The sequence below is a fragment of the Bufo gargarizans genome, chromosome 1 (assembly GCF_014858855.1).
Source record: "Bufo gargarizans isolate SCDJY-AF-19 chromosome 1, ASM1485885v1, whole genome shotgun sequence".
Taxonomy (NCBI): Eukaryota; Metazoa; Chordata; class Amphibia; order Anura; family Bufonidae; genus Bufo; species Bufo gargarizans.
Window position 1 is genome coordinate 153,188,778 of NC_058080.1, and position 24,577 is coordinate 153,213,354.

General features: G+C 42.0%; 1 protein-coding gene across 1 annotated transcript in view; it reads right to left on the reverse strand.

Annotated features, from left to right (window-relative positions):
• Positions 1–514: 514 nt before the first annotated feature.
• The window catches only part of MTNR1A (melatonin receptor 1A), a 293,246-nt gene continuing 269,183 nt past the window's right edge, over positions 515–24,577 (reverse strand). Inside the window, exon 2 of the mRNA XM_044299749.1 lies at positions 515–2,591. Coding sequence (XP_044155684.1) covers positions 1,723–2,591 — 869 coding nt within the window. The 3' untranslated portion in view covers positions 515–1,722. The remainder of the gene's footprint in view (positions 2,592–24,577) is intronic.

Genomic DNA, 24,577 nt, shown 5'->3' on the forward strand with positions numbered 1-24,577 from the left:
GGCCTCTGTGAAAAACAAACCCATATACACAGTCAATACATTTCAACAATCAGTGTTGTGTTCAGATATATCTTTCTTTCTGTGAAACACAGATAGTTACACACGTAAGAAAATAAATATTGTTCTTCCGGTTCCAATGCCTACGGTATATCAGATGCAGAGTAGATAAATGACTTATACTTTGGTTCATGTAAATTCAGTATAAATACTCATGGCTTAGCATAAGACCAGCATTTTTTAGTTCAGTACATTCTACTGGTTTGGTAGAGGAAAAGTTCACACAGATGGTATCCGCACACAGATATGCACACTATGATGCGTAGCCCTTGCAGCTAACACACTGACAATGGCTGTTTAGTTCAATGGCGCAAGTGGAAGAATAATCATAGTGCCCATCAGGTGTATACCTTGATACATAGTGCACATCCATGTCTGTGTTCATTTTTGTGTATGAATAACTGAATTTATTATGAATATAGAGCTATGTGTGAATTCATAATGATGACATAGAAATTAGATTACATCTAGTAACGTGCCCTGAATCCTTTATTGGAGGTATAGTATTGCATTATGACAGATAACATTGGCTGTTCAAACCAATTAACACTTCTTAAATGGGTTATGAGGTGCAAAGATATCAATGACCTATCCTCCAATTCAAAATTACCTATGCAGCCATGACAAAGTGTAATCACCATACAAGCACTTGTACAAGCGCTGCTACCTCTTCAAACATCTGACTGGTGGGGGTGCCAGAAGGTGGACCTCTGCCAATCTGGTATTGAGGACCTCTCCTCAGGATAGGTCATGAATATCTTCGCACTGCACAACTCTTTTAACTCAGATATGTATTAAATTAGAACTCCAATAAAATATATTGTGGGGATGACCGTCCATGTACCTATGCAGAAAAAACAGTTTTATGCCCAAGGTACAGGAGGCTGGGGGTTGCTTGGTGTCTTTGAGAGGTCTCTATTTTAGCAAATTTTCTCAATTGTCATTTCTGGATGTTACTTCAGTTGCTACAAGTTTTCTGTCTTATACAGGACTGCAGGAAGTTTAGGGGCCTGGCCAAATACATACAGATGTAGCAAACATTAGCCTGACATGTTTAATACACTGTTGCAAAAAACTTTAAACACATTAAAACAATTGGAAAAAAAACAGGTAAAAGTTTTATGGAACTGTGTACTTAATGTGTTAAGCGTCAAGCTAACGTTTGCTGCATCTGTAGTTGTCCAATCCAAACTAAATTTTTTTTCTTTTTAGGGTGAACTGTATGAACCTTTTGAAACTGGGTTCCTTAGGTAGGAGAGTGGTAGTAGAAATAATATCACAGTTACACTATTTGGATGCTGTCACTGTCTTTTCAAGAAAGTTTTGACATGTAATAGGGACATGTCCAGAGGGTTTATATCAGTTGGAATTTGCAGCAGTTAAAAAGATACAGTGCCCAGTTGAGGTATATCAAGGACCCCATCCATTTACCTGAAAGGGGCCCTGAAATTTCTGATGGTGACCCTGGTCCCATGAGATCCTAATCTAGTCTACATGTATTTAATATAATAAGAAAATATTAGTTTCACTATGTAGGCAGCTCAAGATCTGTGGAATATGTATAACATGGTACCACAAAATGTTCTGGTGTCATTCACACAGCTCACTTAATATGCATAAACTGAGTTCTCATTTAATATTTCTATATGCACACACAGTCCAAATTTATACTGAGTCAACCTTGACTTGATTATTGTTTGTTAACATTGGTGATGGTTTGCTTTTAATCTTCTCTGCTCCATCATTAGAACTTTCTTGAAAGAAAAACTTTGCAGTACAAATAGAGATGATAATCCTCTTGTATTCTCTCCTGAAGTTTTGGTTCAGGAGGCCATATATGATGGCATTAAGGCAACTGTTGAAATATGCCATGTAATAACTGCCAACAAACAACCATTCTGGGATTCTAGGTAGAATCGTGTCTGGGTTCACAGCAACAGCCAAACCTATAAAGTTCAATGGAGCCCAGCAGACTGCGAATAACACAAATACCACAAACATTGTCAAAAAGTTCCTGAAGTCATGAGGTTTCAGTTTGGGCTTGTTATCTGGTTTCACCCTGCGTCTCACTTGAATAACCAAGATCCATATACGTAAGTAGCAAAAAGTTACTATGGTAATTGGGAGTATAAAATGGAAAAACACCACTGCTATGGTGTACGCTGAACTAACGGACTGTGAGAATGTACAAGAGTAGATCCGAGCATCATATTGTAATGATCCAACAAATAAATTTGGCACAATGGCAATGAATGTTAGCATCCAGATCAAAATCACATAGAACAATGAATTTTTGTCACTGTACAATTTGTCATATTTGAGGCTATGACAAATGTAGCAATAGCGGTTGATTGCGACCCCGGCAATGTTGAATATAGATCCTATGACACTTATTCCCATTAAGAATCCACTAATTTGGCAATGGAGGTATCCAAGGTTCCATCCTTTTCGAAATATTGATGTCACGACCAAAGGGTATGGGTAAATGGCCACCACCAAGTCTGCCACAGCAAGGCTTACGACAAATATATTTCCTGCAAAAAAAAAAAAAAAAAAACACGCATACTTAGAAAAATATATACTGTAGGCTTAGTTCTCATAATAATTGTAGTTCATATGTATCATATATTATCACTTAAACAAAAGGGGATCTATCATAGAAATTATTAGGTTACACTGCAAAATTCTAAATGCATAAAGTAATTTTTCAATTTATTTTACACATTAAAATTGTACTAGGTAAGAAGCATCATAATTTACAATATTTACACAAAGTCAATATAAATCTTTATGTATTTTTTATAAAATAGTGTGACTCAATGGACTAGTAGTCTTCACTCACTCAACAAGCTCCATAGTTCTTTAAAAGAGGATTTTGTTTCTCAGGCGTTGTTTTCTTGTCTGTAATGACAAGGTGGGCAGTAGAGAAGAAGCTAATGTATGCTAAATGCACCAACTATTGCATGTTTGAGACACCAAAAGCACTTCAGCCAGAGCTGCCCCTTGCTACAGTATGCAGCTCTGGCTGATGAAATGGTCTAAGGTCTATAGCTATCATTTTAACATACCCTTACCTATAAGTCAGAGCATGGGGAGCTGAACAGAATGAAACTAAACTATTAAGAAAAAAGAACTGTTTTACACATGTTTTGGCAAATAACAGTCAGTAAGGATGGTAGTCCACTAAAATCCACTAGATGTCTGAAAATGCAAAGGTAAAACGCTCGAACAATTTCCCCTGTATAAGGGAGATGAAATTCAAATTATCAACCATGATAACCCTAAATTATTCTTAAAATTAAAAATCTTGAATCGTTAAAAATATGAGCACTTAAGCTCGACCATAAAGGGGAATAGTGTTGAGTGCGAATATTCGAAACGCAAATTTTAATTGCAAATATTGGTACTTTGAGAATTTTCTAATATTTAGAATATAGTGCTATATATTCGTATTCGCGAATAGTGTTAAATATTCTAATTGTGAATTTATTGTGAATATATTACATTGCTGATTTTCGCAATCAAGTAAACAATGACTAGAGATCACGAATTCTCAAATTTGCTAATTTAAGGTGAATATTCGGCCCAAAATTTGAGAAATATTGTGAATTTGAATATTGCCTATGCTGCTCATCACTAAAGAGGAAATATTGTTCTATCAACTATAGACAAGGGGACACTAATTCCTATAAAGTAGTGTTGCTTCACACTATTCTGTATTGTATCACCAAGATGCCTCTGAACATAAAATAGCACGGAGTTGCTTTCCGATAGGAATAGGACAGTATAAGTGTGGGGCTATTAGATGATCTCAGAAGTCCAATGGAGACTCACTGAGCAGTCTTGAGACCTCCAATATATATCCCCCTATCTTAAAAACCCCATTTAAGAAAAGAGAGAGAATGGTCAAACAAATCACATTGCACGTCCAATCCTCTGTTATTCAGCCATTTTGAAGGGCTGTGCTATATAGGTTATAAATGTCACATTGGTAAATCATCATTCTTCCTCACATACAACCATATCCCTAGCTTTATAACAGCCACTTGGAGAGGCTGCTTGTATTCTTTATGGTACCATACTGGTGGGCCATACCCCACACACACTCTCACAAGGTCACTACATTACTTGCATCTTGTCATTGGATTTCCCTTGGTATAATGTGACTGATTATGCCCTATGTAAATGGACTGCATGTCAGACTGTCCCTAATACTTGGGTCAAAGTAGTGCTCGCTATTAAAAACTGAATTGCTAAAGCTTCCTTGACATGTTTCACCACTTTACGCAGTGCCATCAGAGGTAACAGGGCTACTGCTTGCGTGCTGTGTACTGCTGGGATTAAAAGAGCTTGCTTTGTATGTCAACCATAATGTCAGCAGTGATGTTCACCAATCATTTGGTGTGTTCTTAAGAGTGGCAATAAAAAGGGCTTATCATCAGGAGAGATGGCCTTGCGGTTCGCCCGACGGTCGTTTCGCGGCGAACTTTGCTAGTTTGCTGTTCGCCGAACGGGCGAACATATGTCGAGATTCGTGCCCGCGATATTCTTTTACATTGTGAAGAACTTTGACCCATGACACATCCATCAGGTGGGACAGGACAGCCAATTGAGACATTTCAGCACATGGACATACCCCATACCTTATAAATAAACCTGATGTGGCCGCCATTTTACATTCAGTCTTTTGCCAGTGTAGGGAGAGGTTTCTGTGTGGAGCAGGGACAGGCTGTTAGGGACACCAAACACTAGCTAATAGGGCCACAAAAGTCCTTTTAAGGACTGGAAAGGGTGTGCTATCGATAGGTGTGACTTACTGAGGGGTGTAATATACTTATAATATATATTTTTAACATAGAAATCATATTATAATGCAATTGTATTGTGCAGCAGTTGTGTGTGGTTCTGCTATGATACTGCAACTACTCAGCCTGCCAAATGCTATTGGAACAAATAATTTCTACTGGTGTGATTTACCAGTTTCCCCCCAAAAAAACTGATTGAAGCCATGACCCCACCACCCCCAATCAGTCCAACTCTCTACACTGTGTCTTGAGCAACAAGAGTCTCTAAATGCCCCTTTCCAAAAGCTAGAAATCTTTACCGCGTTAAGTGTATTGAAATTTGGTCCCCTGGACCGGATGGTTTCTCAAGTGAATATTATAAAACATTCCATGAGACTTTACTTCCCCACCTACAAGACATTTTCCACCTATCCATTAGAGGAGGTATGCAACCAGGGTAGCATGCATTGCAGCCCACTATCTAAGGGGGCCCATATGCACCCAAATATAAGATGCAGTTATTGACAAAATGTAAATAAGGTGCTAAATGTCATCAGTACTTCTGATGTTTGCTTTCCCCTTCCTTGTGTGTGCTGTGACATTACTACATTGTTTGTGCACGGTGTGATTCCAGTGTCACAGCATCACTGAGATTATCCTTGTATTGTTACATCACTCTGTGCATTATGCCAGAACTGTAAAATGTATGCGACTTCACTATACACATTATTCCACTATTGTTACATCACAATGTGCATTATCCCTGTACTATGACATCAATGTGTGCCTTAGCCCAGTGCATTACAGAGACCAAGCATAAGCATTTCTGAACGTGCTGCTGAAACCATGGTGAAATGGGGCTCCATTTTAAAGTTTTGCCATCAGCTATTCCCCAAGTCATAAGCAGCATCCTACAACATACAAATAAACAAATCATCAAATACATTAAATCATTCTACTCCTTGCTTTCAACAGATGACATTTTGAAGAAAACGACCTACATCCAAAATTGGGAAGTAGATTTTTCCAAATTATTTTTGACACATGAATGGAGCACAGCAATAGCTTGCGTCCACAGGGCCACCTTTTGCTCCTCGCATTCGGAGAAATACCATAAACTTTTCCTGATATGGTACTATACATCTTTGTACTATTCCCACATAAATCCTTCCTCCTCATCATTGCTCTGGAGAAAATGCTGAGAAATTGGATGTAATTATCCCAAATTCTGGAACTGTCCCCTCATCGTTTCCTTCTGAAGTGAAACATTCTCACTGATCACCTCTCTCCCTCATCTCTACCTGAATTATCACATTTGTTGATAGGTTTTGATACTTTCATCACGACTCAGTAATATGCGTTTTTCTTTTATTCCTTATCTTAGGCTTGCATATTGTTTCATTATTGTGCTGTTCATGCATTTGAAAACAAACAAAAAAAACTAACAAAAATGTATTGGAAAAAAAATTACATTTTTAATATTTTACCTCCCTTGTTACCCTCCAGGTCATTGTGCATATTTGAAATGTTCCTAGACCTACAATGGCTCTATCTTCTCTCTGTTTGACAACTACATGAGTATCTACAGTAGTTCCACCTGTTGAGTTGGTACATCTTCTAAGGTTTTACAGAACAGTTGGCATGAACAAATTATGTTTTGATTTTCTCAAAACGCATTACATTAATAATTGAATAGACACATCTTGGGGGCCACAAAATCATAAGTTATTTCTTTATGCCTCTTAATAGTTTCAGATGTCTAGTAAAATTTGCAGGATGCTCTTGCCTCATATAATGAAATATGTATTAGCCCAGACATCATTAATACTAGATAAAACTGTAAGGAACAGTCCAATTTTTTTATTTATTTAAATCTTTATAGTATTTAATATTTTACTTTGCATGTTTTAATATTTAATTCAAAGTATTCAGTCTGAACCAATTTTAAAGAGATTTTATAATAGAAATACGTAGGAAGTTGTTTCAAGCTTTTCTAAAGAAATGTAAAATATCAAAAAATACAAAGCAGTTAAAGCTGCTTTGAAGACCACCATGTGCACCGCGGGAGATTGGATTTTTGATTTATCTTTATTGTATGTTGCTTTACTGCATGTTATATTTATTATAACTATCATTACTGAGCTAGCATTATGGGACAAACATTCACAGACCAGAGAACTGAGGAATAACCGGCTATGAGTAAATGATAATCATTACACTGTAACAGAGAGACACAACTTATTGTAAAATAAAACTTTTTTATTCAATATCTTTTTTTCCCCATAGTCTTCCATGCTACACTTATTTCACTCACAAGGCTCTGTTCTCTCAATGCCTTTCTAGCATTCCTATTAAATGCCTTCCTTAAAAAAAAAAAAAAAAGCTATTATACATTCACTTAGATAGGGGGCTGCTTCTTACGGTAGTTTTACAAATGACACACGCAAAGTTGTTGCACTCTATATTTATAAACTTAAGAGGGTTTTGTTTATTTACTGGTGAACTTTCCTGTGGATAGGTCACATCTCCAGCCTGCCAGCGAGCGATCGCCGCTGGCAGGCTGTAGATCCACTCTCTTACCTTCCGTTCCTGTGAGTGCGCGTGCCTGTGTGCGTGCGTTCACAGGAAATCTCGGCTCTCGCGGGAGGACGCGTATATGCGTCCACCCAGAAGAGCAGGGCCGCCGGCAGGACGCAATCCTGCGTACGGTGGTCCTGGAGCGGTTAAAAAATAACTTCCTGTAGACTCTAAACTAGCTGATTTCCTTCTTCTTGTAAACGATACAACTTCCTGAAGCCACCACTAGGGGGATATATGCACATATGAATTATGGATCTACAATAGAACACAATAGCAGCTGTATTCTTTGTGCACTGAGCTCCCCCTGGTGGCAGGAAAACCATTTGACTGTTTAGGAAAATAGCCCTGTTTTGGGCCTCCTTTCCACCACAGGAACCGGGTATGGTTTCAACATTTAAAGACAGCTAGTTGCTGATGTCTGCTTACCTATCCTAGACCTGGAAATGAAAGATATCGACAGAATTGCATTACCTTTTCCTATACAGTTGTCAGTTTTTACCAAGGTTAAGAAAGATGTTAAACATGTTAGAAAAGATGCCTCATACACATATACATACATATACACAAACCTTTAAGAAAATGATAGACTCTTCCACTCTTTTCTTTTATATTGTTTTCTAATTTTGCCTAAGCATGTGGCGAACAGGTCCACATACACCTGGCATATGCCAAAAGAGTGCCTCTTTGGCCCACGTTAGGTGGGTATGCGTCTGCATATCTTTTTTTTTCACCAGACAGGAAAGTATGGTCATATTGTATGTTACTTTACAATGGGAGTCTAGTAGTGGCAGAGTACCAGCTACTGTAAAGCTATACAGTGGCATAGATGACTACCTTATGTTTGAGGTTTACATTGAAAAGTACCCTTGGCGGAAGCAAAACTGAGATGTGAACAGAGCTTACCAATGTAAAATCTTAAGTTTCTTTTAAATACTTTTACAGAGCTATTTACTGATACAGTGTACTTCCAAGATGTACCTGCCATACCTACAGTACATTTGTTTGCAAGCTCTCGGGATCAAGTCCCTTACCCCTATTGTTTGAATTGTTCATTAGTTTGTTACGTTATAATGTCTGGTTTTGTTTGTGGTTGCAAAGTGCTGCAGAATATATTGGAGATATAGAAATAAAGATTATTACTATACAGTATTTTACAGAACATTGTCAAAAGCTGGGAGATTAGGGTTTTGATAACATCTTTCCTGGAAGTGATTTGTCCCCAGGAGAGATGATCACTGCATGAAGCACTCCCACATTGTGACAGATTATAACCTAATGTATCCTCACTCTGCAGTTTCAGAATTTTTATGAGCACCTTTCTATTGTCTTTAGAGAATTAATTTAAGGTAAAAGCCAAAGTAAAGCCATACACCATAATTGTACTATAGGTATGAATAGACTAAAAGTGATTTTGTTGGAACAAGGTAGAGGAGAGACAAAGACACACAGGTAGATTTCACGTGGACCACTCTGCTTCTCCTGTTTCTTTGTGCTCATAAAGTTTCTACAATGAGATATTTTTACCATGTTCTAAAGCAGTGTTCCTCAACTCCACTCCTCGGGGCCCATCAGCTGGTCATAATTTAAGAATATCCCACAGAATAACTAGCTGTGGTAAGACCTGATGCATTGACAGTAATTGTATCACCTGCTCAATATTAAGGAAATCCTGAAAACATGACCGGCAGGTGGGCCCTGAGGACTGGAGTTGAAGAACACTGTTCTAGAATGGATGCCAATCTATAGGATATAAGCTCTTACTCTGAGTATGATGATGTGGATATGATGCATCATTCACTGTAAACGTCATGAAATTATCATAGTTAATGGTTAACCCCTTACCTCTCAGTGGTGTACTATTAAGTCCTTAAGTGCATGTAGTTAATGTTCAACAATGTAACAGTGTGGCACAGTGCTAGCTCCATTTCCATCAGATGCTACATCATGTAAGAGTTTAGACAGCTCAATTACGGGCAATAGTTGTCATGGCAGATGTCATAGCAGCTGAGAATTGTCATGTAGTCCATTAATACATGTGAAAAAAGAGCATCTGTATCTATTTTTATAATAAGCAGAAATAAGCTGCACAAATTATTTAAGCACCAACATACTGTAAATTCATACAGCATTAACATAAAATATGTACGGCATGCATTTATTTCACTTAAAAAGAAGAGGCCTGTGTCCTGCACCACTTAGTAGGTGGTGGCATGGAATGGAAGTAAGGGGAGTATTTGATTTAATTTTCTTTGCCATTTTGGGAGAGCATGTTTCTGTAAGCAATACAGGTGGACAATACTACTACTGGGGGCTTTTTTTTTTAACAGCAACAGCTGGGGGCATTTTGGATCGGGTTTGAGAGAACTAGAGATGCGCGAAGTTTTGAAAAGTTTGATTCGGCTTTGCCAAAGTTCAATAAGAAATTTGATTAGTTATCAATCAGGTATACCCAGGCCAATCTGCCTAAAATTAACAGTGGTCTGTAATACTTACACACAGTAACTCTACAGCTAACAGAACCAATTAACTATGAATATTGGTGCACCACACACTTATGTACACAATGATAAATTAGACCTGCCTGTAATACTGACGTAGAGTAACGCTACAGCTAACAGAATGGGCTAGCTATGCCTCTTTGTGCACTGCACAGTTATGTACAAGGTGATAAATTGTAGCAGAGTTTGTAGTTCACCAGTCTCCTATGCTCTCCCTCCACTCTCCCTGTACTGTCCCTGCAGTCTCCCTGCACTCTCCCTCTCCAATATTGTCCTACACTCTCAGTTAAGAGTTTGCAGCAATACTGTCCCTTTGCTCAGCTCCCAGGAAAATGGTGGCGACTTTACGGGATCAGGGTTTTATAGGGCTTTGCCTAGCTGTGACATCACAGCGAGATAAATACCTGCGGATTGGCTGGCTGCATGGCATTATGGGTGATCTAATATTCCCTGGCTTGTCTCCTTTACTCTTACTTTCACTTTCTAACACATGCAGCCGCTATTTTAGGAAAACTGATTTGTTACAACAAAGTGCAAGGAAATTCGGATTCGCTTAGAACTAGATTCCTAAACTTTGGACTGAATTGCGCTTCGGATGCTTCGCTCAATACGAGAGAGAAACATCATGGGCGGACTGATCAGTCGGGCACTTTGGACAAGGTCCGAGGGCCCAGCCGGGATGGGGTCCCGCTGCAGGCGTGCATATAACATAATGTACACAGACTGCAAAGTTATTCACCCATGCCTGGCTATCAGGGCCTGGGCCCCAGCGGCTGGTGCAGTGTCGCAAATCGGGATATTGCCTATAGTATTCACAGTGCAGGCGGCGCAATAACGTCATCACGCGCCTATGTAGGGATGCAGCACAGTGACATACACCGCTTACCTGCCTATCTACGAGTGGGCGCCGGGAGTCTAGGACACAGGTAAGTATTGGCTTTCATTTAATTTTTTTGTGTGCCAAGCCAACTTTGGGGGACATTACTAGGGGGCACAGGAAGTGAGGATACATATTACTGAAGGGACAAAAGGGGGCAAATTACTACATGGGGAGCAAACTACTATATGGGGCTACTGTGGGGGGAAATTAATACTGTGGGGCAGTGTGAGGGAAAAATTACTAATGTCGGGGCAGGGTGGGAGACAATTAATACTGTGGGGGTAGTGTGGGGGGAAAATTACTACTGTTGGGGCAGTCTGGGGGGAAATCAATTCTGTGGGGGAAGTGTGGGGGAAATTGATACTGTGGGGGACAATTGGTACTGTGGGGGCCGTGTGGGGGACAATTGGTACTGTGGGGGCAGTGTGGGGGGCAATTACTACTGTGGGGGCAGTGTGGGGGACATTTGGTACTGTGGGGGCAGTTTGGGGGACAATTGGTACTGTGGGGGCAGTGTCAGGGACAATTACTACTATGGGGGCAGAGTGGGGGACAATTACTACTGTGGGGGCAGTGTGGAGGACAATTACTACTGTGATGGCAGTGTGGGGAATGTCACTATTGGGTAGAAACTACAGGGGCATTTCTATTACAAGGACATATTAGGGGACATTATTTTTCAGGGACACTATGCAGGTATTATTACCTGGAGAACAATATAGGATGTTATTATTACTGGGGGTACTCTAGGGGACATTATAATTGCTGTAGACACCAAAGGGACATTTGGGGGTCATTTATCAAACTGGTGTAAAGTAGAACTGGCTTAGTTGCAACCAGATTCCACTTTTAATTGTAGACAGCTCCTTTTGAGAATGAAAGGTGGAATCTTATTGGTTGCTACGGGCAACTAAGCCAATTGTACTATACACCAGTTTGATAAATGACCTAAATTATGAGAAATCTAACGTCTGTGTAACAAACTCTGTAGAGACGACATACGACTGAAAGAATTTGTCATGGCGGTCTGGGTCAAACGGAGGAGAAGAGGAAAGAGAAGATCTACATGACAGGAGATGTCTCTGGATGCAAGAGGTATGTGGTGCTGTATTCTCCTATATGTAGAACTGGCTCACTACTGTGACCTGCGTCTTATCTTCTCCTCCAAGTGTTTTTTATTATAAGGCTACTATCACACTAGCGTTAAAGTTTTACGGTATTGAGTTCTGTCTCAATACCGGAAAAAGACTTCCGTTTTTTCCCCATTCATTGTCAATGGGGACAAAACTGAACTGAACAGAACGGAATCCTCCAAAATGCATTCTGTTACGTTTAGTTGCGTCCCCATATCAAAGAGCAAACTGCAACATGTTGCAGTTTGCTTTGTGTCCTGGAATGCGGAGCAAGACGGATCTGACGCAATAGAAAATGGTTCCGTCCCCCCTTTCAATGGAGTTCATGACGAATCCGTATTGGCAACGTTAAAGATAATACAACCGGATCTGTTCATAATGGAGGCAGATGGTTGTATTATCAGTAACGGAAGTGTTTTTGCGGAAGTGTTTTTGCTGAACCATGCCAGTTCCAGCAAAAACACTAGTGTAAAATTAGCCTAATTTATGTATTTTAAATTTGGCAACTAAAAATATAATTTGGCTCCTGGATAATTTTGCAGTCCTATGTAACATTACAGATAACATAAGGTAAAAGGGTTCTCTGGGATTTACATATTGAAATAGGTGATGTGGGCGGTGTGATATGTGGGTGTGGCTTGAGGGTGGGCGGGGACACAGGGGCCCCATAATCTCCTATTGCCCAGGTTCCTCATGAGTTGTCAGTCCGCCCCTGGTCATTAGTACTACTGAGGCTACAATGATTGGTTTATTACTACTGGGGGGGGGGGGCACTACAGTGGGTTTGTTATCACTGAGGGCATTAGGATGAGCATTAGTACTACTAGGGACACTATAGGGTGAAGTATTACTATTGGAGGATTATGGACATTATTACCACTCTAAGAACTATAGGAACATTATCATTTTTGGGGCTCTATAGGGCATTATTATTTGGTACCCATACTACTAACAAGAACACTCTGTGGAGCATATTACTACTGTGGGCATAACTATTGATGGCACACTTTGTTTGTGGCACTATTTGTAGGGCGGAGTTATTTTTGATGACACTCTGTGGCAATAATTTTTTGAGGAGGAATTATCTGTGTGATACCACTTTTTATGTTTTTCAGCAATATAGTATTGGGGGCATTGGGGAGCACAACAGGTACAGTGTAGGCAGTAGCAGCAGGATGACTCTGCGGGGGCACCAGGATGAGGATTTTGCTTTGAGAAGGTGGGAGGAGGATGACAAAATGAGGAACCTATGTTGTCTGTGTGGAAAATGTTGCAGGAATGACACATAGATGCAAGAAGTCATAATGATGGTGTGGATCGAATGGAGAAAATGAGAAAAGAGAATGTCTGCAATCAGAATAGATATAACGTGAAGTAATAACTACATAATGCTGTATTCTCCTGTATATTTGGTAGCGGGAAATGTAATTTAAAAAGTACCAGCCATCCATCACAGATCCAAATGTGGAGTTGTGTCATTCTGACAGGAATATGCATGCTTTCTATCAAATCTCAAGGAACTAGTGATGTGGGTTCAAAACAGAGCTTCTGACAGTGAAATAGAAATAGCCTTATTTTGTTAATGTTTATCACTGATTGCTTCCTCGGGGGTACTCAGTTTTAACTTCTAGTACTAAAGGGTACTTGGAGTCAGAAGTCTGAGAAACACTGGGCTAGATGACTGGGTCAGAGCATCTCCAAAAAGGCAGATCCTGAGGGTTGTTCCCCGATTAAGTGGTCAGTAGTTCTCAACAGTGATCCAAGGAAAGACTGTCAGGTGAACTGGCAATACGTTCATGGATGCCCAGTGCTAACTTATGCAAATGGGAAGTAAAGACTAATTCCACAGAAGAGCTTCTGTAACTGGGATTGTTGAAAAAGTTAATGCTGGCTATTATGGAAAGGTTCACTTTTAATATTCGTAATTAAAATTTTTGGACCCTTTTGATACAAGAATTAGTAATAAACAAAAAATAAATAGATAAAGCAAACAAAACTCTGTGTCACTTGTCTCCTGGGTGGTAGGATGCCAAGTGAATGATCTATAGGGGCAATATCCCTAGTGTTTCCCCTATAGCTTTGGCCCTGCCTAGAAACGGAATGGCCGTCCTGATAAGGGCGATCCCGTATCTCGTACCTTCTATAATACCCTGGAGGGCCCTGATACGGGTGGCAGATGGTACTATTCCTGTTTGAGAACCAATACTAGTCTACAGGTGAGCCAAAAATAAAAAATTATATTATTTGATACATAGAACACCCCATACCCAGTGTAATAGAGGTAAGAATTTATGAAAAAGACAGTGCATAGTTATGACATGATTATATATAGCGTCCCTACGCGTTTCGCCCTGTTGATGTTGGGCTCCTCAGGGGACAAAACCAAAAAGCATACGGAGTGTCCAGCACCATAGATCAAAGTGAGCAAAATAACAGAGAAGAAAAATACGTAAACGTGACCACAATATATTTAGCTTAAAGCACTGGTCACTCAATTATAGATAAATGTTAAGATATAACATACGGGACTCCAGCTTTAAAAAGAGGCATTAAGTATGCCTGAAGACACAGCTGAAATGGTGGCGATACTCAACCAGTCACATTATTAGTGCCATTCAATCACTGTAGTATAACATGCCCTCCCAGTCTAAGAATATATTAATGCATTGTTCAAAGTGGGGATACTGATAGATAGCAACAATATTGTAGCAACAATAACAGCCTGTAAAAATATCGATAGGGATGAATATTTGCAATAGCTAGTATGCGATAATATAGAAAAACTTGCGTGTCCAGATAGGGGAGAGTTCCCGTGCTATTAGATGTCCCGCTCTGGTAGGTGCTGATGCCGCTTTATGGAGGGCTGGAGGTGCTGGTATGCAGAGGTCCCGGCGTGACCGCTGTCCGGATAAAGACGCGGCCGCAACTGACAGACGCCGGCTGTGCTAGATAAGCACAGCTTCCGGGTATGACGTGTGAGCACATGACCGCATAGCCGCGGTCATGTGACTTCTAGTGGCGTCCTGGAGACCGGGTCCCTGCTGTGTTACAGGCGCTGGAATAGAGCGGCTGCTTTAGTGCGATCATGGGATCGCTTACCTTATGCTTACCCCTGTTTCTATGGGAATATGCTGGTGCTGCACTTGAAAATCCACCACATAATAGCGCTGTATTGCAGTACTGCAAAAGATTATCACACAGATGTATTCTTAATTCTATTTTAATCATCTTATTGATAGTTTTAATATTGTTTGGTTCTAATGTCTCATTCTACAATGTTTGTATATAGATAATAATGATAAGGGGTTGTAATTAGTTGTACTATATTTCATTCAAATGCATTGGTGGGTGGGCATGGTTGGAGGTGTAGAACATACTGATCGCCACCTATGTCTTACTCATGTTATATAATTAGCTGGTCCTCAATAGTGTTTCTGGAGACTGCCAATTTATTACGAGTCCAAAATAATAAATTTGACTATGATATATTGATAAATATAGAGCATATTAATCTCTATATGGTTTACTGGTATAATACCACTGGTATAGACATTACCAGTACTAATATTGATGACCTTTCTTCATAAAAAGCACGCAAAGTCGATATGTTCGTTTAATCCAGCTGGTGTGATGGTGTTGAGCCTAAAGATCCATTTAGACTCTTTTTGTCTTAGGAGCTTATCTATATCCCCTTTTCTGGTTGTAGGTTTCAGAAAAATGCAGTTTTTCATCTTTCAATTCATGGGATTTTAGATGTTCCACAATCCTCTCCTTAAGTATGGTTTCCATTAATTTCCCCCCTATTGATGTCAGGCTTACTGGCCTATAGTTGCCCGATTCCTTCCTCCTGCTCTTTTAATAGCTTTGGGTGTCCGATCTATGGTGTCCGATCTATGGAAGCATCACCCCACCTAAAGGATTTTCTGCTAACATCTTGATGCCAGATACAACAGGACACCTTCAAAGACCTTGAGGATTTCTTGACTTGATAGGTCAGGGCTGGTTTAAAGGCACAAAATACAATTTTAAACATGTGGTTATTGCTGTCATCTGGTTTACATAGTTACATAGTTAATACGGTTGAAAAAAGACATACCATATTTTTTGCTTTATAAGACGCACTTTTCCCCCCAAAAGTGGGGGGGAAATGGCAGTGCGTCTTATAAAGTGAATACTAGTGAGCGCTTCCATTATGGAAGCGCTCACTAGTAGTCATTAGGTGCTAGGAGCGGGGGAAAAGCGCTGCAAGCACTTTCGGTACTCACTCTCCCTTGTCTTCTGGCGCTGTCAGTGTATACATGTCACTTGTAGGGGTGCTCTTGTGTGCAGTCACTATGCATGTTTCTGCCAGCTTGCGATGGGGGTATGACATTAAGAGCTGATTTGAGGTCTGGTGGGGTTCTGATATGGAGGGTTGATCTGAGGTCTGATGGGGTTCTGACATGGCTGATATGGGGGTTTGATATGATGTCCTGATATGGGGATCTGATGTGATATCCTGATATTTATGGGGGATATGCATAGTTATCAGCAAAAATAAGTAACATAAACATTTAATATTAAACATACAGTTCTAGTATACCAACTGTAACTAATTACATTGACTTAGATAATAATATTCATTAGCCTTCACAGTAAGGGGCGAGAATGACTGGCATAACAATATAAATGTTTAAATATGTCTTCATTCATGTGCTGGCAGCATGGATATGTCTTCTTTGTAGCTCATGGGAGTGGAATGACCCAGAAAAAAAAAAAGAAATCTGTACTTCATAATGTCTTGAGCTGACAGTTTTATAGCAAAATTTAATAATTTATCAAATGCAACTCTTAAAAATGCAGAAATATCCCACAGAAATGTTTGCTTAGAAAAGCGAACCTCTGATTCGCTGCTACTGGAATAGCTTTTTCTTAATATGGTTAATGTCTTTCAAGTAAATCATTTTTTATGACAAATATGAATAACTTGCGTTCCAACCAAGCCACAAAAATCTCTGTGCAGACAATTTCTCTATGCACAGAGCATAGCTATGTATACTGAGCTTGAATGGCAGTGCACAGAGACTGTCTGGCAACCTTGTATGGAGCTGTTGCTAGTGCATGTGCTGTTGTACATGCTCCTTTAGGGGCTATGCATATGCAGACAGGGCCATAATTGCCACTAGGGCAGGTACCTAGTAGTGTTGATCGAGCACCAAAGTGCTCGGGCCGAACACCTCGGGATGCTCGGGTGCTCTACCGAGCAGCCGAGCACAATGGAAGTCAATGGGAGAACCCGAGAATTAATCCAGGCACCCCCTGCTATGAAGAGGGGAGGGTGTCTGGTTCACATGAAAAGGGCAGTAATTGATGGAAACACCACTGAAATGGTACGGGAACAGCATGAGGAGGATGTCTGGATGCATCTTGGACTCTTAGGTCGCTGCTGGAAATGATGTTGTCCGAGTAGTATGCCACATTTACAGACTGACAATAATACGCACAATACAAAAGATAAAATCGATTTTAGAGGAAAAATTGTTAGTAAACATTCTTTCCTATATATTTACTTTATAAAAAGTGCAAGTGCTGCCAAAAATAACAAGCAAGGCACTCCGATACAACCTGTATATCACATAAAGGAGGGACTCATTCACATTGTGGCACAATTGTTCAGGTAGTGGGACTCCTACATTCAAGCCTATGCACTAAGTGAAATGGCTGCCAAAAATTACAAGGAACCGGCACTTCAATACACCCTCTGTTACACATAATGAGAGCATCATACAACCTTGAAAAATTATTATTAATGGCCTGCAGGTGAGGTGACCCTGTAAAAGATTGTAGGTGAGGGTCTGCAGGTAAGCTAACCCTGTAAAAGATTGCAGGTGAGAGCCTGCTGGTCAGCTGACCCTCTAAAAAATATATGTGAGGGCCTGCAGGTGACCTGACCCAGTAAAACATTATATGTGAGTGCCTGCAGGTGTGCTGACACTGTAAAACATTATATGCGAGGGCCTGCAGGTGTGCTGACACTGTAAAACATTATATGCGAGGGCCTGCAGGTGAGCTGACCCTGTAAAAGATTGTAGGTGAGGGCCTGCTAGTGAGCTGACCCTCTAAAATATTATATGCAAGAGCCTGCAGGTGAGCTGACCCTGTAAAACATTATATGAGAGGGTATATATGCGAGGGCATTATATGTGACAAATAAGCATGTTGATATAATGGAAGAAGAGGGGAAGGATGAGAAAAGGAAGATTCAACCATATTCCCTTGTTTGTGGTGGAAGGGGTGCATGGGAATACAGTGTATTCAGTACATTTTAAACAACACATTTAAAGTGCCTTTATGTTAATCAGCTTTCCTCTGGTGGAGTCGAGAAGTCATGGTCAATTCAGGTCTTGTTCATTTTAATAAGAGTCAACCTGTCAGAATTTTCAGTTGACAGGCGGATACACTTATCTATGCCACCAGCAGCACTAAATACCCACTCAGACAAAACGCTGGCGGCAGGCCAGCACCTCCAAGGTGTAGAGCGCCAGCTCATGCCACATGTCCAGCTTGGACAACCATTAGTTGTAAGGCACTGAGGGATCATTGAGGACGCTGACACAGTCTGCTATGTACTCCTTTACCATCTTCCAAAAATTTTCCCTCCTTGTGACAGTAGGCCGCGCATCAGGGTGAGGGTGCAGGGGGGGTGTCATGAAACTTTGCCCTGCCTCTGTTGGAACTGCTGTGTTTTTCCCTTGTCTCCTCTCCTCAGTTGCCCAAGGAACTATGGACTCTACCGCCAGAGCTGTCAGATGGAAATCTTTGGAGCAATTTTTCAACAAGGACCTTCTGGTATTGCACCGTTTTGCTTGTTCTCTCCCCCAGAAGAATGAAAGATGAGAAGTTCTCGTTCTAGCAGGGGTCGAGAAGGGTGAACCACCAGTAATTAGTGTTTTCTAAAATGCGTATAATTCGCGGGTCGCTGGAAAGGCAGCCTAACATGAAGTCAGCCATGTGTGCCAGAGTACCAACAGGCAAGACTTTGCTGTCGTCATGAGAAGGATGATGATCTCAATCTCCTTATCCTCTTCCTACCCTTCTGCCCACTCACGCAGAACAGATGGAATTTACTTCCATGGATACTACCCTCTGTAGCCGAGGCAACCGCGTCCTGCTCCTCCTCCTCTTCATCGTCCAATTCACGCTGAGAAGACGAAATGAGAGTGGTCTGTCTATCATGCTGTGTAATGTCTTCCCCCATTTCCACCTCTTCCATCATCCTTAATTGTGAGCAGTGAGCGTTTGAGTAGACACAGAAGTGGGATGGTTACACTGATAATAGTGTTATCGCCGCTCACCATCTGTGTTGATTCCTCAAAGTTTCTTAAAACCTCACAGAGGTCAGACAGCCATGTCCAATCCTCGCTTTTGAAGAATGGAAGCTGACTGGAAAGACAATGACCATGTGGCAGCTGGTATTCCACTACTGCCCTCTGCTGCTCACAAAGCCTGACCAACATGTGGAACGCCGAGTTCCTGCGCATTCTCACGTCGCACGATTGCTGGCAATTGTAAGCACTGCTGCAGCGTTAACAGACTGACGGAAGCTGTCGATGACTTGCGGAAATGGGCAGTCACGCGGTGCACCTACACCAGTAGCTCAGGCAAATTGGGGTAGGTTTTGAGAAACCGCTGAACTACTAAGTTGAAGATATGGGCTAGGCATGGGATGTGTGTGAGCTTGTCGAGCTCCAAAACTGCCACCAAGTTACGGCCATTATCAGACATAACCATGCCTGGTTTTAGGTTGAGTGGCGAGAGCTACAGCTCAGTCTGGTCTCTAATCCCCTGCCACAGCTCTGTGGTGGTTTGCTGCTTGTCCCCTAAACATATCAGCTTCAGCACTGCTTCCATCTACCGACTGATGACTGACTGGTGCTGCACGCGGATAATTCAGAGGTGGAATTAGAGGAGGAGGCAGAGGAGGAGAAGTTGGAGCCACTAACGTAGGTGGTGGTGGAAACCCTGATCGACGTAGGGCCCGCAATCCTTGGCGTCGGTAGCACATGTGCCATCCCAGGGTACTACTCGCTCCTGGCCTCTACAACATTCACCCAGTGTGCCGTCAGGGAAATGTAGTGTCCCTGACCAAATGCACTTGTCCATGTGTCCGTGGTTAAGTGGACCTTCCCAGTAACTGAGTTGGTCATGGCACGTGTGATGTTAAGGGACACATGTTGTTGTAAGTCGGGCATGGCACACCTTGAAAAATAGTGATAGCTGGGGACTGTGCAACGTGGGACAGCCGCCGACATCAGGCTGCGGAAGGCCTCAATTTCCACCTAAATGGCAACATTTCAAGGGCCAGCAATTCGGAAAGTTGGGCATTTAGTGCTATGGTCTGTGGGAAGGTGGCTGGGTATTTGCGCTTGCGTTCAAATGCGTGGGGTAAGGACATTTGTGCACTGTGCTGAGACATGGAAGTGGATGTTGTCACTGATGGTGCTTGCGAAGGTCCAGGTACAGTGCAGGAGGCATCTGGGCCTGCAACTTAGACAGGGGATTGGCCAGCATGTAACACAGGGGAAGAGGAGGCAGTGGTGTGACCCGTAGACATAGATTGTGGACCCAGGTGTTCGTCCCACTTATTATGGTGGTTGGATTCCATGTGGCGGATCATGCTGGTGGTGGTGAGGTTGCTAGTGTTCACTCCCCAGCTCATTGTGGCACGGCACAGGTTGCAAACTACTATTCTTTTATCGTCCACACTTTCCTCATAAAAGTGCCATACTGCGGAACACCTACCCCTTGGCAAGAGAGATTTTCGTAAGGGGGTGCTCCGTGGAACAGTTGCAAGCCTGTTTGGTGTGGCCCACCTTCTCTTTTTTGCCACCCCACTGCCTCTTACAGGCTGTGGCGGTACAGCAAGTCCCTCCCCCTGTCCTCGCTCGGCTTTCCACCTTCCCAGGTTGGGTCAGTGACTTCATCGTCAATCGCCTCCTCTTCCACTTCCTCACTCTGCCCATCCTCCTGACTTGTTGACCTAACCACAACCTCAGTGATTGACAACTGTGTCTCTTCCGCTTCATCAACCTCTTGAGACAGTAATTGCAGTTGACTTATTGGCAACTTTGTCTCATCATCATTGTAGTAGAAATTTGCTTGCATCAGACTTTGTGTAAGGAAAAGTAAACCTCTTGAAGACTCAGACAAAGGTGTTTTAATGTTGAGTTTCTGCCGAGCACTGCCTCCTGCTCCTGCCCAGTCTCTTCACTTTTATTTCTTAGCCACAAAAGGGTGTAACAATAGAAAGGGGCAGGCCCGTCACCCGACCACTTCCTTCATGTAACAAGCATACAGAAAGTGATGATTCAGGAAGATGAGAAACCACCATCAATTAACCTAATGCCTTGACCAATAGAAATACATTTCAGAACTGGAAGGTACACATTTGGACACCCCCTGAATGTGCCAGTGGGTGGAGCTCAAGTATGCTCACAATCCAAAACATGTACAAATGCTTCCAAATTAATTAGCCTTTTACTTAAACAGATATGGCCCTAATCGGACAACATCCATTTAATCCGGTACAAATCTCCTACTGACCCAAAGTGAACCTCTGTTAGACATGGTTCGGAAAGGGGGGAATCAGTCCCTGAGGAAGGTGTTTTAAAACAGGATCGACCAAGAAAGGTGATATAGAAATCAAATGGACACCAGTCCCACCAACCAATGCTTCATGTTGGGGCCCCATTGGTTTAGTGAGACCGGCATCAGCGTGCTATACCCCACCATTGCTGATGAGGACCCGCTGGTAGCTTTCACTAAAAACATTGCTCTCAGAGCCAGCAGCCATTAGATCCCCCTCAAACCAACAGTGGCGGCTTTCACATAGGGGAGTAGGAACCCGAGTGCTGATCTATAGAATTTCCCTTGTAACGTCATGACCCGATCACACTCTATTATAACTCTAATCCGGTCAGACCTTACACAGGGAGGCATATACAAAATAAACCTACATAACATTCCTAAGCTAAAGAGAAAGTCCACTATAGTCATCCTATGCTAATAAAAATTCTCACCACATCATCCACCTCATTAAACAGGAATTGCAGTTCCCCACAATCATCTTCTTGTGACTGTGGATGCTCAAGAGTTTGGGAATCAGGGCACAAGGTCTGTCTCTCTTGATGCGTGCTTGGCGAGAGGGCAAAATCAAGGAATGGCGCTGAAAAGAGCTCCTCGGAATATCCGAGTGTGGGATCACTTGTTTGCTCAGACTCTCCATGGTGGGAGGAAGAGTGAGGATTGTGTTGAGCAGACTCTTGGCTACTGAGACTGGACTTGGCGGAAGACAGGGTGGCGCTTAAGTGACTCGAAGCATTATCTGCTGCAATCCAAACGACCACCGGGTCCCACTGGTCTGACATCAAGAGTGGTGTCCTGCACCGCTCTGCAAACTGGGACATGAAGCTATGTATCATGGATGATTGTTTTTCTTGTGCTCTGGCAGCAGGCGCAGTTTCACCACGCCCAGGGCCACGGCCTCTGCATGCATCATCAGCATCATGGCCACTGTCCTGTCCTTGAAAGTCTGTCACACGTACAGTAGAGTAGGATTTGGAAGTGTATGCGCAAACACATTTCAAAAGGTATTTGGGATGTGGAAACGTCACACAGGAGATATCCCGCAGATAATGTCAATGCTGTCACCAGCGGCTAATAAAAAATTACAGGGCATGTCATAGGTGTTTGGGATGAGTAAACGTTATACAGGAGAGGTACCACCGGTAATGTCAATGTCTGCAGCGTCTACGAAAAAAGTACACTGTATGTCACAGACAAATTTTTTCAGCGCACACGTTACACTGCAAATGTGGCACTGGTAATGTCACTGTCAGAAGTGGACACAGTCTATGGAAAAAGTACACTGCATGTCACAGATATTTTTGGGATGCGCACACTTTACACAGGAGATGTGGCGCAGCTAATGTCACTGTCAGAAGTGGACACCGTCTTTTGAAAAAGTACACAGGATGTCACAGATAAATCTTTTCAGCGCACATGTTACACTGCAGATGTGGCACTGGTAATATCACTGTCAGAAGCGGACACTGTCTATTGAAAAAGTACACTGTATGTTACAGATATTTTTTGGATGCGCACACTTTACACAGGAGATTTGGCGCAGCTAATGTCACTGTCCACAGCGGACACCATCTATGGAAAAAGTACACTGGATGTCACAGATATTTTTTGGATGCGCACACTTTACACTGCAAAAGCAAAATGGTGTAAAACCAGAAGGTCATTGTGGAAAAATTGCTCCAAAAATTTCCGAAAGAGGCAGGGAAACACTCTCTAAGGCCTGGGACAGTTTCATGACACCCCGCCAGCACCCTTTCCCTAATGTGCGGACTAGTGTCTCAAGGAGGGAAAAGTATTGTAAGATGGTGGAATATAGCAGACTATGTCAGCGTCCTCAGTGATCCCTGTGTGCCTTACAACTACTGGTTGTCCAAGCTGGACATGTGGCATGAACTGGCGCTCTACGCCTTGGAGGTGCTGACCTGCCCTGCCGCCAGCATTTTGTCAGATTGGGTATTTAGTGCTGCTGGGGGCATAATAACAACTGAAAATGCTGACAGGCTGATTCTTATCAGAATGAACAAGGCCTGGATTGACCCTGACTTCTCTACTCCACCAGAGGAAAGCTGCTGAACATAAAGGCACTTTAAATGTGGCTTTTATAGTGTATTGAATACACTGTATTTTCATGCACCCCTTCCACCACAAAAAAGGGTATATTGTTCAATCTTCCTTTTCTCCTCCTCCTCCTCCATCATATCAGCATGCTTAATAGGCTGCCCTTGCTCCTAATGTTTTAGAGGGTCACCAGCAGGTCATCAATCATAATTTTTCAAGGCTGTGTATGATGCCCTCCTTTATGTGTAACAAAGGGTGTATTGTAGTGCCCATTCCTTGCAATTTTTGGCAGCCCTTTCACTTAGTGCATAGTCTTTATGAGTGTAGGAGTCCCACTACCTGAACTATTGTACCACAATGTGAATGAGGCCCTCCTTTATGTGATATACAAGTTGTATCAGAGTGCCTCTTCCTTGTAATTTTTGGCAGCACTTGCAGTTTATATACAAGTAACTATACAGGAAATAATATTTCCTAACAATTTTTCCTCTAAAATCTATTTTATCTTCAGTTTTGTGCGCATTATTGTCAGTCTGTAAAAGTGGCGTACTACTCGGACAACATCGTTTCCCAGCAGTGACCTGGGAGTCCAAGATGCATCCAGACATCCTCCCCATGCTGTTCCCGAACCATTTCAGTGGTGTTTCCATCAATTTCTGACCTTTTCCTGTGAACCAGACACCCTCCCCTCTTCAGAGCAGGGGGTGCCTGGTTTAATGCTTGGGTTCTCCCATTGACTTCCACTGTGCTCTGGTGCTCTGTAAAGCACCCAATCATCCCAAAGTGTTCTACTCGAGCACCAGAGCACCCAAGAACTTTGGCGCTCGATCAACACTAGTGATAGGTTATAACAGGAGTGCTTAGAGTGATAAGGAATAGCTGAGGTGAATATAGTACATAACAGAGGGGGTTAAGGAGAGACATAGTGTCACATGAGATAACAGGGTGACAAGGAGTGTTAGA